Source organism: Hibiscus syriacus, unplaced genomic scaffold, assembly GCF_006381635.1.
Source record: "Hibiscus syriacus cultivar Baekdansim isolate YM2019G1 unplaced genomic scaffold, ASM638163v2 tig00110338_pilon, whole genome shotgun sequence".
In the NCBI taxonomy this organism is placed as follows: domain Eukaryota; kingdom Viridiplantae; phylum Streptophyta; class Magnoliopsida; order Malvales; family Malvaceae; genus Hibiscus; species Hibiscus syriacus.
This window is the reverse complement of record NW_024062691.1, coordinates 1,134,533-1,148,190: the sequence shown is the minus strand read 5'-3', so window position 1 is coordinate 1,148,190 and position 13,658 is coordinate 1,134,533. Positions and strand designations below refer to the sequence as shown.

The window sequence follows — 13,658 nt, the reverse complement described above, 5'->3', positions numbered from 1 at the left end:
GAATTTGTAGAAAATCCTTAGTGTGGATAGCTAAGATAGTGGACGTGAGTTTTAGTTTAGAAAGTCAAACCACTCTGAATCACTGTGCAATTATTTTCTATTTTCTGCAAAAACTTCCACCAAAATTTTAATTGTCAATTCTCTACTTCTTAGACAATTCATCGATCGATTAACTCAACATTTTGTATTAATCATTTATTTAACAAGAGAACTCGATACGTTTCCAAAAACTAAGACAACTGTTGCTGTCGGATAACTAAAACGAAATATCCAAAATTCCCCAAATTTCATAACCCTAAAACTGCGGACAATATCGTCCCTATAATTTCACACGAATGGGAATGGTATCCATAGAACCCTAAGATATTTCTCCTCCCTGAAACCTGAAAGGAACCCTAATGGCATCCCCCTGGAAAACGATATCGGACGACCCTCTCACTTCCCGCAAGCGCCTTCTCTCCGATTGCGCCAAGACGCCGTTATCGTATGGTCACTCTCCCCTTAAAAAGACCCGGGAACTCCCCAACTTAACCGAATGCCAAGCCTGTGGAACCCGATGTGACAACGCCAGTAGCAAAAAGCAGATTCAAACGCTTTACAGCGAGTGGCGCATTGTTCTTCTCTGCCCAAAATGTTATAATCGTGTTGACTCATCTCAAATCTGCTCTTATTGTTTCAAAGATGCATCCGAAGATTGCTTTTATTGTGCCCAATGTAAGCGTTCCCTTCACAAAACTTGCTTTTCAGATTTCAAATATGTTCCGCCGTGGTCATACTCTGTTTGTGGTTCGGAATTTACTGTTTGCATTGATTGTTGGGTCCCTGAAAAGATTGCTTGCAAAAGGGGGATTTTTAGGCGCGAAATAAATGCTAAGAATCCTAGAGTTTCGGAAGTTAGGAATGGTGAGGCAGCTAAGTTGTTAGAAGATGTGGTGAAAGATGCTAATTGTGCAATGGGAGAGATGGTTGAGGATGCGTTTAATGCAAGGGGACTGGCCATTAGCAAATCCGTTGTGGCCAACCAGGTGAAGGAATTGGAAAACAGTGAACTGGAAGAGTGTGATGATGCCGAATTAGCATTTCAATTGCATAGGGCAATGAATAGTTCACCTAGGATATCGAAAAATAGAAATTTGTCTACTGATAATGGCTTATATACTTTGACTGCTGGTAGTAGTAGGGCTTCGAGTTGTTTGAAACAAACGAAGATGGTTTATGCTCATAGAAAGAAACCAGCTGAGATAGAACCAAGGGATATAGTTTATGCTCTCCATAGAAAGAAATCAGTGCAAATAGTTGATGCATGGCCTAGAAAAAAAGCATGTAAGAAACTTAATGCACAACATAGAAATAAACAGAATGAGATGGTTTATGTACAACGTGGAAAGAAACCTTATAAGTTTGTTTATAAGCGGCGTAGAAAGCACAATGATAACAAGGAAAAATCTGGTGTTGAAATGGGATTGGAGGAGAATGAAGATATATGGTCTAGTTTGTTGTAAAAATGTAGGGTTGATGCTAACTCGAAGTCTGAGTCTAAACCTTATAATTACCAAGATGAACCTATATTATTTGATGATATGCAGTATTATGGGAAGCTTGTGTAATATTTCTTAACCTACAATAGGAAGAAATCAAAGTGGAAGGGAACTACAGTTGCCAAAATTGAGTTCCTTTATGATGGATATAACCTTGAAAGTCAGGTTTCATCTTCTCAATTGCCTGAATCTTTATTGATCTCGACTAGTTCTCTTCAATGTTTTGCTTTTCCTCATCGAGCTGCAGCTGCAAGTGACTCATGTCAAGATCCCCCCTAGAGTGACAAGGTAATAAAAAGTTTTTCTTGCTGTTCTTTTATTAATTATTCTTTTTCTTTATTTTCGATTATCAAATATTCTCAGTTGCAATAGAAATTTACATAGTTGCCTTCCCTGCCTTCTGATTATATTGTCATTATGCATCACAACATTATTTGCCTGGTGTTGGATTGTGGATTATTTGTCCGTCTCTCTGGGATGCTTCAGTGTTCACAGCACATCTTGGTGCCCTTGATGATAGTTGGTTATCTTTATTTGTGCCAGTGGAGGAAAAGTGCTATTTTAAGTGGGTCTGTTAGCTTTTGGAGTCTTTTGGTTGCTATTTAAAATGTCTTCCAATCATGGGCGTATCCACATATTGGATTGGTAAGCCTAATCTTTGTGTTTCTTCCTGTGATTTGCAGCTGTATTTTCAGAAAAATCTTGTTAATTTTCTTTCATTTCGTAGTCTCTAGAAAAGGGTGAAGAAAAAACCTTCAAAATTAATTGAAAATGAAAGTGGGGATCCTAAGTCTAACTATGGATTTCTAACATGAAATGATATGCATCATGAGCTTTAACATTTAAGTCCTCTACAATTAAAATAAGTGTTTTTTGCCAGCCTTCAACGTTCTAGCACAAACATAATTAAATGATGATTGGGTAATTTAAAGTCATAGGTTTTGTTCATTTTATCTTTTAATTTTCTTAATATATTGAGAAAAGTTATCATTTTTATGGTTAAAAATTCTCTTATACTTCTTTGTATTATGTTAACTCAGTCAATCAATCGAATAAGCCATTAAATTTATAATAACAACACAATTAAATTTATCTTTGTTTGAGCAAACACAATAAAATACAACTGAATCAACACTAGATGGCACCTATGATCTTCAATAGCTCTTAACATAATTTATAATAACACCAAAATTAGCTATAATCTAATTCTTGTCAGTTTTGAAGTTGTACAAGCATTTATCAAAATGTTGTGAAATTATCTATAGAAATTGAGATCACTAGTTTCTAAGCTTACTTTTCAACATGATATATGTCCATGACATTTAACATCACTAGTTTTATTTGAATCTTTCCTTACTTTCATCTTAGGCATGGACTTTGAGATCTCCATAGGGGGATAACGGTCATAATCACTCTTCAATATCCATGACATATCAGGTACGTTTTGCTAGCCAAGTCCTTAGTTTTTTCCTATATGAATTCTTATTGATCCTTGCACTTAGAACTAAATGCAATCCTAGTTGCTTAACAATGACAACATCTGCCTGAGATTTACAGGTTGTCCCCCGGACAAGACATGGACTCAATCATATTATGGAATCTTTCTTATTGATCTGAATGCCTGGACAAATTCAACACTCGAGCTCCAATGTGCAAAGCTTTCGCAATTGTCTTTAAAAGCTTGTTGTTGGGCAAAACCCCATACTCTTGCAATCACATGTCGTTATTTCAAGAAGTTGATGAAACGAAAACAGCTGATACCTTGTCGAGTTGTAGATGCATTAATGGATTGTATTTCTCGACCAAGCTCTTCAAGCGAGGATGGGGTTGTGAGCCAAAAAATTGGTGCCAGTTACCAATCAATGGCAGATTGTAAGATTCATGAGGCAATTTATGCTTCGAAAGTCTCATGTATTCTTTCATAACCATGAAAACCAGTATGAAAGTGAAAAAGAAAGGGAAAGACATGTCGGAGCTCCACCAAGGATTGGGACTTGTTTATTTGAATTTTAGATTCTTCAACTCTTTTGAAGAACTTAGCTGAGAAATACAATCCATTAATGCATCTATAACTAGACAAGGTATCAATCAGACTCTTTGAAATATTCTGCACCATTAGAATGCAAAGAAATGTTATTTTCACCTGCTACATATACAACCGGAGGTTTAATGACGACAAAGATCGGAAGAATGTTAAACGGCGACGATGTCGGTAATCTGACCACTAGTCAACCATGAAGAAGATGAATAATGTTGATGGGAATTGAAGAAATTGAGGGTAACCTGATGAAGAAGATGAATAAGATGAACAATGTTGAAATAGATGTTAACGTGTCATGTAATTTTTTAACGACAGTGACAGTAATGGAAGTAATTTAAAAGTTTATTGATTGTATTGTAAGTTTTAAAAGTTAGGTGACCAAAATATTAGCACCTTAAAAGTCTGATGAGTATGTATGTAGTTTACATATAAAAATATTATAAGTTCATAGTTTAGTTTAGTAGATCGTATGGCTTCCTGGGTTTAAATTCGGGTTCTCGAATTGAATGCATTCAAATAAAGATATATTTCTGTTTGTTTGTTTAACTTTAACTGAATAAACAGAAACAAATAATTAATTGAACAATTTTTTTGTTTGTGTTTATTTATTAAAGAATATAGTTTGTTTGTGTTTGTTAAAATGATAAACGAACACAAATAAACACAAATGAATATAAAAGAACGAACATAAAATATTATTTTCTTTTAGATCAAGTAAAAATTCTTAAAAGAATATAAATAAACAAAAATAAATATAAGTTTAATTTAAACATGAACGAACGAATTATCGAACATGTTATAATGAAAATAAACAAACAGTAAATGAACGAACGAGTTATTTATTCGTATTCGTTCATTTAATTAAACGAACATAAAATCTTATTCATATTCTTTTATTTAATAAATAAACGAATATAAATGAATTTTCTACCGAAAGTTTAATGTTAGTTTACAAGGGAGTCTTAAATGTTTACAAGATGATAGCAGTGGCCAAGTAGTGATGTTTGAAGCGTTGACCGTTTTTGTTCTTTTAATTTTAAAAACAGTAATCAATAAAATAATTGGTGAATGCAATTTTACATCCTTGTGATTTTTCCCCTTTCATTTTACCACTATAATAACTAATCCTAAATGGACAAGCATAAACTAGTTTCGTTCGAGCACCATAAATATCATGTCAAATGGTACTTCTACAAAAAAATGACACTCCATTTTAAGAGCATCTCCAACGCTGCTCTACTGTAGCGAATTTCTGGCTCTGGAGTGCTCCAGCCTTGCTCTGGATCTATCGCTACTCTACAGATCACTACAGTATCACGCTACATCTAGCGTATTACTATAGCAACGCTACAAAAAAAATATATTTTTAATGATTAAATTAGATTAAATTATATTGAAGTAGATTAAATTACAATATAGATAAAAATATATTGAAATTAGATAAATAAACATACTAATTTTTTGAAACATAAAAATACAACAAACATAAAAACATAGAATTTTTTTAATGATTAAATTAGATTAAAGTAGATTAAATTAGAATATATATAATTCAGAGAATTAAAAATATATAATTATGTAATTTATGTTTTTCGTATTATTATTATGAATTGTAATTTTCTTATTTATTTATATTTGCGTAATATTATTTATGAATGTTTTATTTATACTTTTTATCTTGATATTTTTTAGAAATGTATATGTTTTATTTTATATTTTCAAAATCAATATTATAATAGTTAAATATTATAAATAAAGTAGAGTTAGTGGTAATGTAGAGATAACGCTGGAGATGAATTACTGTTTTATCTCTAAGATAGAGATAGAGATGCGCTAGAGTAAAGATGAGCGCTGAAGATGCCTAAGTTAAAAATGTATTTACAATTTCAATAAAGTATTATGAATACCATGAAAAAGAAAATCCGATACCATCAGACACACTCTTTAATGTATAAGCGACAGATGTTGACGACACGACATACCACAACACATTGTATATAAGAGAAAAAAACAATCATAACTTACATATTTTACAGTTAACAAAGTCATAGTAAACTTGTTGCCGGTAATTTCTATATGAAACAACAGATTCTCCTTCCCCCCACTGCATTTTCAGCCATGAATCTGCCATTCAATAAGGCTTTGAGGCTTATGAAACATGAATTTTCTTCAAGATTAACATAAAGAACCGACAAGCGATAAAGGAATGCTTACCATGCCGCGAGACTTGGTATCGATGGTAGGACCTGAAGGCCTGTGAAATAGTAGGTGTGCTATGGATCTATCTATAGGGTTTGTGCCAGTTTCCATATCCATTAATCCAGTGCACCTGAACAAAACCCAATATTTAGAGTTGAAAAAAAAAAAAAAAACTGATTGAAACATTGGATTGAATAAACAAAAGAAAGAGAAATGCACACGACGCTCGAGATGTAACAAGCATATAGTTTGGAACAGCTAGCATGACACTCAAGATGTAACACAAGGTCTAATAGTATATAACACCAAAAGGGGTCATTGCCGTGTTCGCCACTATTAATTTCTTTCTTCACAAAACTAGTAGCACAAAGGACTGTAGGTAGCAGGTAGAGCTTAATCGACATACTCGATATTACAAACTGATATTAAATTCTGTTCTAATATGTAAGCTCATAACTACCATGGCCGCATTTTTAACCTAGATGTCTGTAACGATTCACTCAGACTTCAATTTTATTGAAATACATGTATCAAGCACCTACATGACCATACAAATACATGACGAAGTTTAGAAAAATTAAGTACGTATTCGGATCCAACAATCACATCTAAGTCAAAGTAACATAGGTCTATAGTTCAAAATTCAAAATTATGAGTGCCTTAATAATACACGAACTGGCACAAGCTAGCTGGATAGTCCCTAATATCTAGGAAACCAAAAATTGAATGATTCAAGTATTTCTACACATCGTTAATTCAATTCAATGGTCAAAGTTGAACAGACGTGCAATTTAAAATGTACAAAGAAATTCTTGTTCAAGAAACAAACACGTACTTGTTCGTTGCCACAAAAGAACCAGCCATATCCCTTTCATCCTTGATGTCACCTTCTGTATTTGTGCAATTATGCCTTTTTTCAGCACTCCTAGCCAATCGATACAGACTATCTCGTATGCACAATTTTGTCCTGATATCCAACTGAAAATTCAAGCATTTTAGTTTGATCAATTTCCATGTTTATTGATTACCAAAATGAACATGCATATCACAAAATCTTTCCATTTATTATACCTTTTCCATGTCCTGCTGAAGCTGCAAAAAACCAGATGCTTCTAGTGAGACTTCATCCAACACAGAACTCATAAAAGAGCTCGGCTGGTTTTTTGAAGAATCTAATTCTGCTGGCTTTCGTACACTAACTCCTCGAACTTCACTATGGCCATCTTGTTCAGATTGATGGAACTGCTTTTGAACAGTAACTGGATCATAAAATGCCATCTTACTGCCCACTTTTGTATGTTTGACATTCCTTTTGAGTGGGTCTTGTGTATCTTGCTGGTAATGTAGATTTCCCCTTTTCTCAGTAATTATACTGGCAGAAGCCCCAAACGAAGGCCCACTAGAGCTCTCGATTGACTGCACCTGATCTGAAGCATAAGATGACTCATTTGTTGAACAAGGGTCTCCATTATTTTCAGATTTGGTACTTGATAGAGTTGGACATTCTAAAATTTGATCTAAAGAACTGATGTAGTTGAGATGCATATGAGGAATATTTGTCTTTACATAACTCGGAGAATCAGGTCCAACGTTTTGTTTGTGCTGCTGAAGGCTTGATGGAGAAAAGAATTGACAGGATGACTCGTTAAAGATGTGCTTCACATCTGCAGGCTGCTTGATGTTACCATATTGGTAAAAGGAACCAATATTTTGCAGATGATGATCTTTTCTTTCTCCTGATGCACTCAGTTGTTTCAACTGTTTTTTTGGTGGATTGATCTGTAATTTGGCAATGCATTCAACATTGGAACAATATGTCGATGAAAACTTAAGAGAGGAATCTTTCTTCCGAAACCAGCTAATGAGTGGAGCACGTTGATCATACTCTAAATTGGAGATCTAAGTCAACTATGAACAAGCACTAGAAAGAGGATGTAAATCATGGTAATAATAAGCTGCATTTAACTTCAAAGTCCCACAATCCACTACTCATCTGAAATAGTTGTAGCATGACATTTATATTCAGAAAGAAGTGTGTATAAAGTTTTTGGAGAAAGACAAGTTCTAGGCGTCAAAATTTAGATATCTAGAACAAAATGTGGAATATACATAATCAATACATACCAACTTTAAGAGACAAGGAACATTTTACTAACCTGCTCAATGAGCGTCAACTCATCCTTACTTTCAGATTCTTCATTGGATACATTTACATATGACATGTGAACAAAACCAGCATTATCACCTTTCCTACTACGGGAACCTATTTTGTCACTTGAATGCACACTTCTCTTGCTGGAATCAATAGTCGAAGAAACTGCATAGTCTAGTCTAGAACTTGCACAATGCTGTGGTATACTATTCAGTTTAGCATCAGCCTTAAATCCATCTTGAGATCCTTCAGTCACTTGTGAAGATGAAAACCAGCACAGATCATCTTCATTACTGAGACTCCCCAACCCAAATGTAGAATCACAACTTCTGCCAGAAAAATAAGAAAGGATAAGTATCAATAGTACTCTGAAAACCTAAATACATGCACGCAAAGATACAAGGTGCAGGTACATAGACATGGATAAGTACAGATGAATGGTTGTAGATACATGGAGAGGTCCTACTCAAGCTACCTGTCTGATTTTACATAGCAAAGCATAACATGTAAAAGAACAATTAATAATGGGATTATATAAACTACCTGAACATCCTGTCAACCTCATCAAAATTGCCGATATCTCCCCAGCCATAATATAAAAGATCACTGTTTTCTTTGTCTTCATGGTGATTATTAAAAAAACTGAAATCGTCATCAGCTTCCGTTATGTGTTTTAGTGGAAAACAGTAAGCATCATTGTCCTCTGTAGCACACTTGTCAACCAAGATAGAATCATCAGCACAAAACTCACTGCCAACTGAATCCATATTGCCAGGTTTTAGACCATAGCTGGAGATACTTGGATCATCAGAAGCCAAGCTTGTTACTTCTTTGAGTGACTCATTATCACCAGGAGTGGAAAACATAGCTTCAGGACTGTGAGAACACAGACCCTTCTCTAACATTCTGTTTTTGGTCAAAGTATGTAAACCTGTCTCCTTCTCCTCCAAAATACTATGTTTAGTCATATCCACAGAACTCTTAGTAGCTTCAATCACTTCATGTTGTGGTTTTTTACGACTATCACAATGAGCTTTGAATTGAGCACCATATTCGTCAATAGTACATGGCACTATATGATCATCACTAGCATCAAATTCATCACAAACATTATCTACAAGCTGTAACATGAATTGCTCAAGTTTAGTCAATCGGTAATTCTTCATCAAAGGAAAATAAAATGAAGAATATGAAATTCAATAATTTTGAAACTATGTATGCATCCCGTGGAACAAATATTCCTTAAAATGGTAAGGCACCAAAACCATTAAGGTCACCAATGAGTCTCAGCGAAATCTGAAAATGCAATGTGAAGCCATCCAATTATCAGCCAATCAGATTTATCATATACCTAAGTATTTTTTTGGTAAAACAATCACATTCTGCTCGAGCCCGTGCTCTAGCAAACCCCAAGGTTTTTCCCATTGCACTAAATAATGGCTTTATTGCACAAAAAATTGGTACTATACAACAAATAAATATTAGAAAATCTCATCCTTAAAGTCAATAAAATCTTATCTAAAACACTCTGACAAGAAGAAATTAGTATAAAGGTAACGTTATTAGTAAAATTATATTAATCTCCAGCTAACAAGCATAGGTTCAATCCTTGATAAGCACTGTAAATTAAACAGATAAAGACATTTAGGGGTGAAATTTGTTGATGTGCTAATCACATAAACACAGAAAATATCCAACTCATCATTGACAATACAAATATCAAACTAGGACTTAAATCTAGCCTGCTCCAATAAGACAGTGACCAAAATAAACCCTAAAATCCCAACTCATGAACAAAGTCAAAAGGCAACAACAAACCCTCAAATAAAGGGCCCAAAAAGCTTCAAAGTACTTAAGATTCTTTCTTTTCCATGATAAATCCATCACACCCTTGATATTTTCAATAAATACCTCCACTACTATAATAACAAAAGAGGCACTATTCCACACTAAACTTATAAGCTCTATTGACACTTGAAATCAATTCTAGTGAGCAACTGAAAGTAAAACCAAATCTCAAGTTGAATCAAGAACCTGAAATGATTGCATCCCACAAAAAGCTTTATTGACACAGTGGCACCATACAACTAGAACATGAAAGTAAGCTGAATAAACTTTTACAAAAATAAAACCAAGAAACCTACATCAAACATGCACATGTCAGACATTCCTTCAAGAACCTTATCCACCACTAAACACAAATCCAATCTGTTGATCCGCTGTCATGTTTATGGAAGACATTTATGTCTGGTTTAGCTTTCTGACACAAACAGAATTATAACAGATCAGGAAAACCCTTCAGCAGACTAGACCAGCTCAAAATTTGGAATCAGAATCAAGTTCAATCTGAAAGCTATTAATACAAACTAAACAAAAACCAAATTAGTTCAATCTGCAACTCTTATAGCATGATATAATATATATTAATCTAGCATCTTCAAATTCATCATTTTTCATGCACAAATCTATTGTAGCAACTAGCAAGTAGCAATCATTTTTTTCCCTCAACAGCCAACCCGCAGAAGAATTGAGAAAAATAAAATAAAAACTCTAATTTTATTTACATAAAAAGTAATAAATATTGTAAGCACGATAAGGATCAGATATAGCTTAACTTTTAGTTAAAAAATATAAAATTCCGATTCATTTCCTGCATTTTCTATGCAAACCACACAAATTTATATACAAGAAATCCAAATCTAAGCAATCAATTAAAACAGTAAATTTCAAAGATAAAATAAAACAGAAACGATCTCCTAACAAAGACTCATCGGAAACTACCTGAAAATCAAATACTCCAAACAAAAAGAAAGAAAAAAAGAGAAGTTTTATTTTCCCGACAAACGTAGAACGAAGGCTCCTAAATCCAAATCACGCGGCTATTCAGCAGTAAACAAAACCCCTAAATTCAAGAGATGTGATTTCTAAGAGGTTCAGAACAAGAATTGAACAAAGTAAGCACTCGAATTGTTTTTCATATATTGATTTCTTTGCTTTCTCTTCTGAATTGGGAATAAAATAATATTTTAATTAGTTTATTTTTAAAAGGTTAAGGCGTAAAGGAGGCTGGATGAAACGTGGCGAGGAGATCAAAACAACGGCTGTGCTAAAACGGTAGATATCAGAACTAGTGGACCAGAGTGAGGCCGATCAGTTTCTTTGACGTGATTGGTCCTCGTACGTGTAAACTTCGGTAATGTCGACACGTGTCCAGGACAATTGGCCAGGAATTTTTAAAAGATTGGATTAACCGTTCACGTGGTTTGGCGAGAATTGGGTGTTTGAGGAGTTTAATATTTTTTAATTAGTCTGACGACCATTCAGTTTTCTAGTACTAACAAATTAATTAAAGGTTTAATATAAAAATAAAGTTTAATATAATGTTACAAACGTTATTATTTTAAGTGTCTCGATCATAACGATCATTAAAATTTTTTCGCTAAGTGACACATGTTGCATTTAAATAATGTTAAAATTTTGATTTTTTTAAAAAAAACTTTAAAATATTATTAATTTTTTAAATTACAAAAACAAAATCCTAAAAACCCTTATTTTAATCTCATACCAATCTTCGTTGGCCATCACTAATCGCCTTTGTCATCGTTGAATGGTCACCCACTTATCGTCAAACCTTCATTGCCGATCATCTCTTTTATTGTTGTCTCAATCCCCCAAATCTATAACTCTCTAAACTTAAATCCCTAACATTTATCCTTAAATCCATAATCCTGATCCCAAATTTATGTTCGATAATGGTTTTTTAATTCTTTAAAAAATAAAAAATATAAATGTGACACATGTTATTTAATGGATTTTTTTAATAATCACTACGGTCAAGGCACTTAAAGTAATAACATTTGTAATATTAGGCATCTAAATTGACCGGAAAAATTAGGCACCTAAATAGAGAAAAGACGTATAGTTTGGACATCGTTTTTATATTAAACCTTAATTAGTTAATGGTTGATTAACTCTGTTCAATGTTTCTAATATTGCTGATGCTCGTTGCTCTGTGCGTCACTATTACTACCACAAAGCTTTATTTAGGCATGTAAACTAACCGAACAAACATGAATGAGTGCATGTTCATGTTCGTTCATTTAACTTTAGTCGAATAAATGAACGAACATGAATAATTAAATAAACAAGATTTTTTGTTTGTGTTTGTTCATTAAGGAATGTAACTTGTTCGTGTTCATTTATATTTGTTCGTTAAAACGATAAATGAACATAAATGAATAAATATAATGCAACTTTCTTTTAAATCAAGGAAATATTCTTATATAAATACACGAAGATAAATATAAATTTAATTAAACAAATGAATATAAATGAACAAATTATCGAACGTAAATGAAATAAACGAATAAATTATCAAACAAACAGATTACTGAAATGTAATTGAACAAATGAACCCTTTGTTTTTGTTCATTCATTTAATTAAACAAACAAAAAATTTTATTCATATCCGTTCATTTAATAAATAAACGAACATAAATAAACTTTCCGCATAACGCCCCGAACATTTGGATCGTTTATAAACCTTCTTTTATTCATGAACTGGCTTTAAAAATGAGTAAACTATATGTTTAATAACCCAACTATCACTTTTATTCCTTTTTGGTTACTCAACTATTTTTTATTTCAAAATCATATTTAACGTTACATTTTGGTCATCTACCGTTAAAAAATTAACACTGATACTGACATGTCACTATAAGATAACGTAACTTCATCATTATTTTTTTTAAAATGCCACATAAATAGTTCTATTTATTTTTTAATGATGTGTATGAAACAAAAACGTAATGTTAAGTATGATTTTAAAGAAAATAATAATTAGGTATTCAAAATGAAACAAAAGTGATAATTGAGATACTAAACATATAGTTTACCTCTAAATTATGGGAAATGCTCACGTGCGACAGCTTTAATATACGGTTAAAAAAGACGCTATCGGTTTTGTTATTATTTAAATAACAAAACCGGTAAAAAATTACCGAAAACATTATTATTTCTATCGGATTTGTTATTATTGGGTGTTTTACCAGATTTGGTAAAGCGCTACCGGTTTTGTTATATTTTATACCGATTTTATTATTTTTTTCTACCGGTTTTGTTATTATTATTCATTTTTACCAGAAATATTTAAAAAAATTGATGTTTTAGATAAAAATAATAATGTTTTAAGTAATTTTTTATTATTTTATTATTTAAATAATAACAAAACCGATAACACCTTATTTTAATTTTATATTAAGGTGCCGCACTGAAAACTTCTCATAAATTATACATTTTTTTTTGTACAAGATAAGGCTAACAACGTGGGGGATAAACTACATGCCCCTCTTGTCTTTATCCAACCAATGCTGAATTTCAAAAGGAATCGAAGATAACAAAGCCCAGGGCTGCCTGATCGACCGAGCCGAGCCAGTGCATCAGCGGCCTCATTGCTTTCACGATTAACATGCGAGATTTCCACCCTCCATGGACGCTTCAGAATGTCTCGGATACGGCGAACGATCGACGGATCATACAAGTTAGCCTGACCATTGATAACCTTCACTGCTTCAACGCTATTCGTTTCAAGATCGACGTTTCTAGCTCCATTAAGCCAGGCTAGAGACAGACCATCCATAATTGCCCAGAGTTCAGCATGAAGGAAGGAGCACCGTCCGATATTACGAGTGAAACCCAAAATCCACATCCCTTCATTGTTGCGAATGAC

At 33.2% G+C, this 13,658-nt stretch overlaps 2 protein-coding genes across 4 annotated transcripts; one reads left to right on the top strand and one right to left on the bottom strand.

Annotated features, from left to right (window-relative positions):
* Positions 1-321: 321 nt before the first annotated feature.
* Positions 322-3,259, top strand: LOC120120334. Of its 2 annotated transcripts, none has more exons than XM_039139990.1 (4): positions 322-1,826; positions 2,082-2,183; positions 2,907-2,975; positions 3,096-3,259. In XM_039139990.1, exon 1 carries the CDS (start codon positions 399-401, stop codon positions 1,500-1,502), a length of 1,104 nt encoding a protein of 367 aa, XP_038995921.1. In that variant the 5' UTR covers positions 322-398; the 3' UTR covers positions 1,503-1,826; positions 2,082-2,183; positions 2,907-2,975; positions 3,096-3,259. The 2 variants fall into 2 exon arrangements, with proteins under 2 accessions (XP_038995921.1, XP_038995920.1); XM_039139989.1 differs by having other exon boundaries at positions 2,025-2,183.
* A 2,231-nt stretch (positions 3,260-5,490) lies between these two features.
* Positions 5,491-10,937, bottom strand: LOC120120332 (protein LNK1-like). Of its 2 annotated transcripts, none has more exons than XM_039139988.1 (8): positions 10,712-10,937; positions 10,075-10,190; positions 8,474-9,051; positions 7,935-8,259; positions 6,850-7,557; positions 6,614-6,756; positions 5,794-5,908; positions 5,491-5,719 (listed from the first exon to the last, which is right to left on the bottom strand). In XM_039139988.1, the coding sequence occupies exons 2-8, from the start codon at positions 10,096-10,098 to the stop codon at positions 5,711-5,713; spliced, it is 1,902 nt and encodes a 633-aa protein (XP_038995919.1). In that variant the 5' UTR covers positions 10,099-10,190; positions 10,712-10,937; the 3' UTR covers positions 5,491-5,710. The 2 variants fall into 2 exon arrangements, with proteins under 2 accessions (XP_038995919.1, XP_038995918.1); XM_039139987.1 differs by having other exon boundaries at positions 5,491-5,703; positions 10,712-10,936.
* Positions 10,938-13,658: the final 2,721 nt, after the last annotated feature.

Excerpts from the sequence above, each read along its gene's own strand:
- LOC120120332 (XM_039139987.1), bottom strand. The coding sequence starts at position 10,098 with ATGTCTGACATGTGCATGTTTGAT. Across the intron at positions 6,757-6,849 it reads TTCAGCAGGACATGGAAAAG|TTGGATATCAGGACAAAATT; the intron begins GTATAATAAATG and ends TTGAATTTTCAG. Across the intron at positions 5,909-6,613 it reads TCTTTTGTGGCAACGAACAA|GTGCACTGGATTAATGGATA; the intron begins GTACGTGTTTGT and ends GGTTTTGTTCAG.
- LOC120120334 (XM_039139990.1), top strand. The coding sequence starts at position 399 with ATGGCATCCCCCTGGAAAACGATATCGGACGACCCTCTCACTTCCCGC.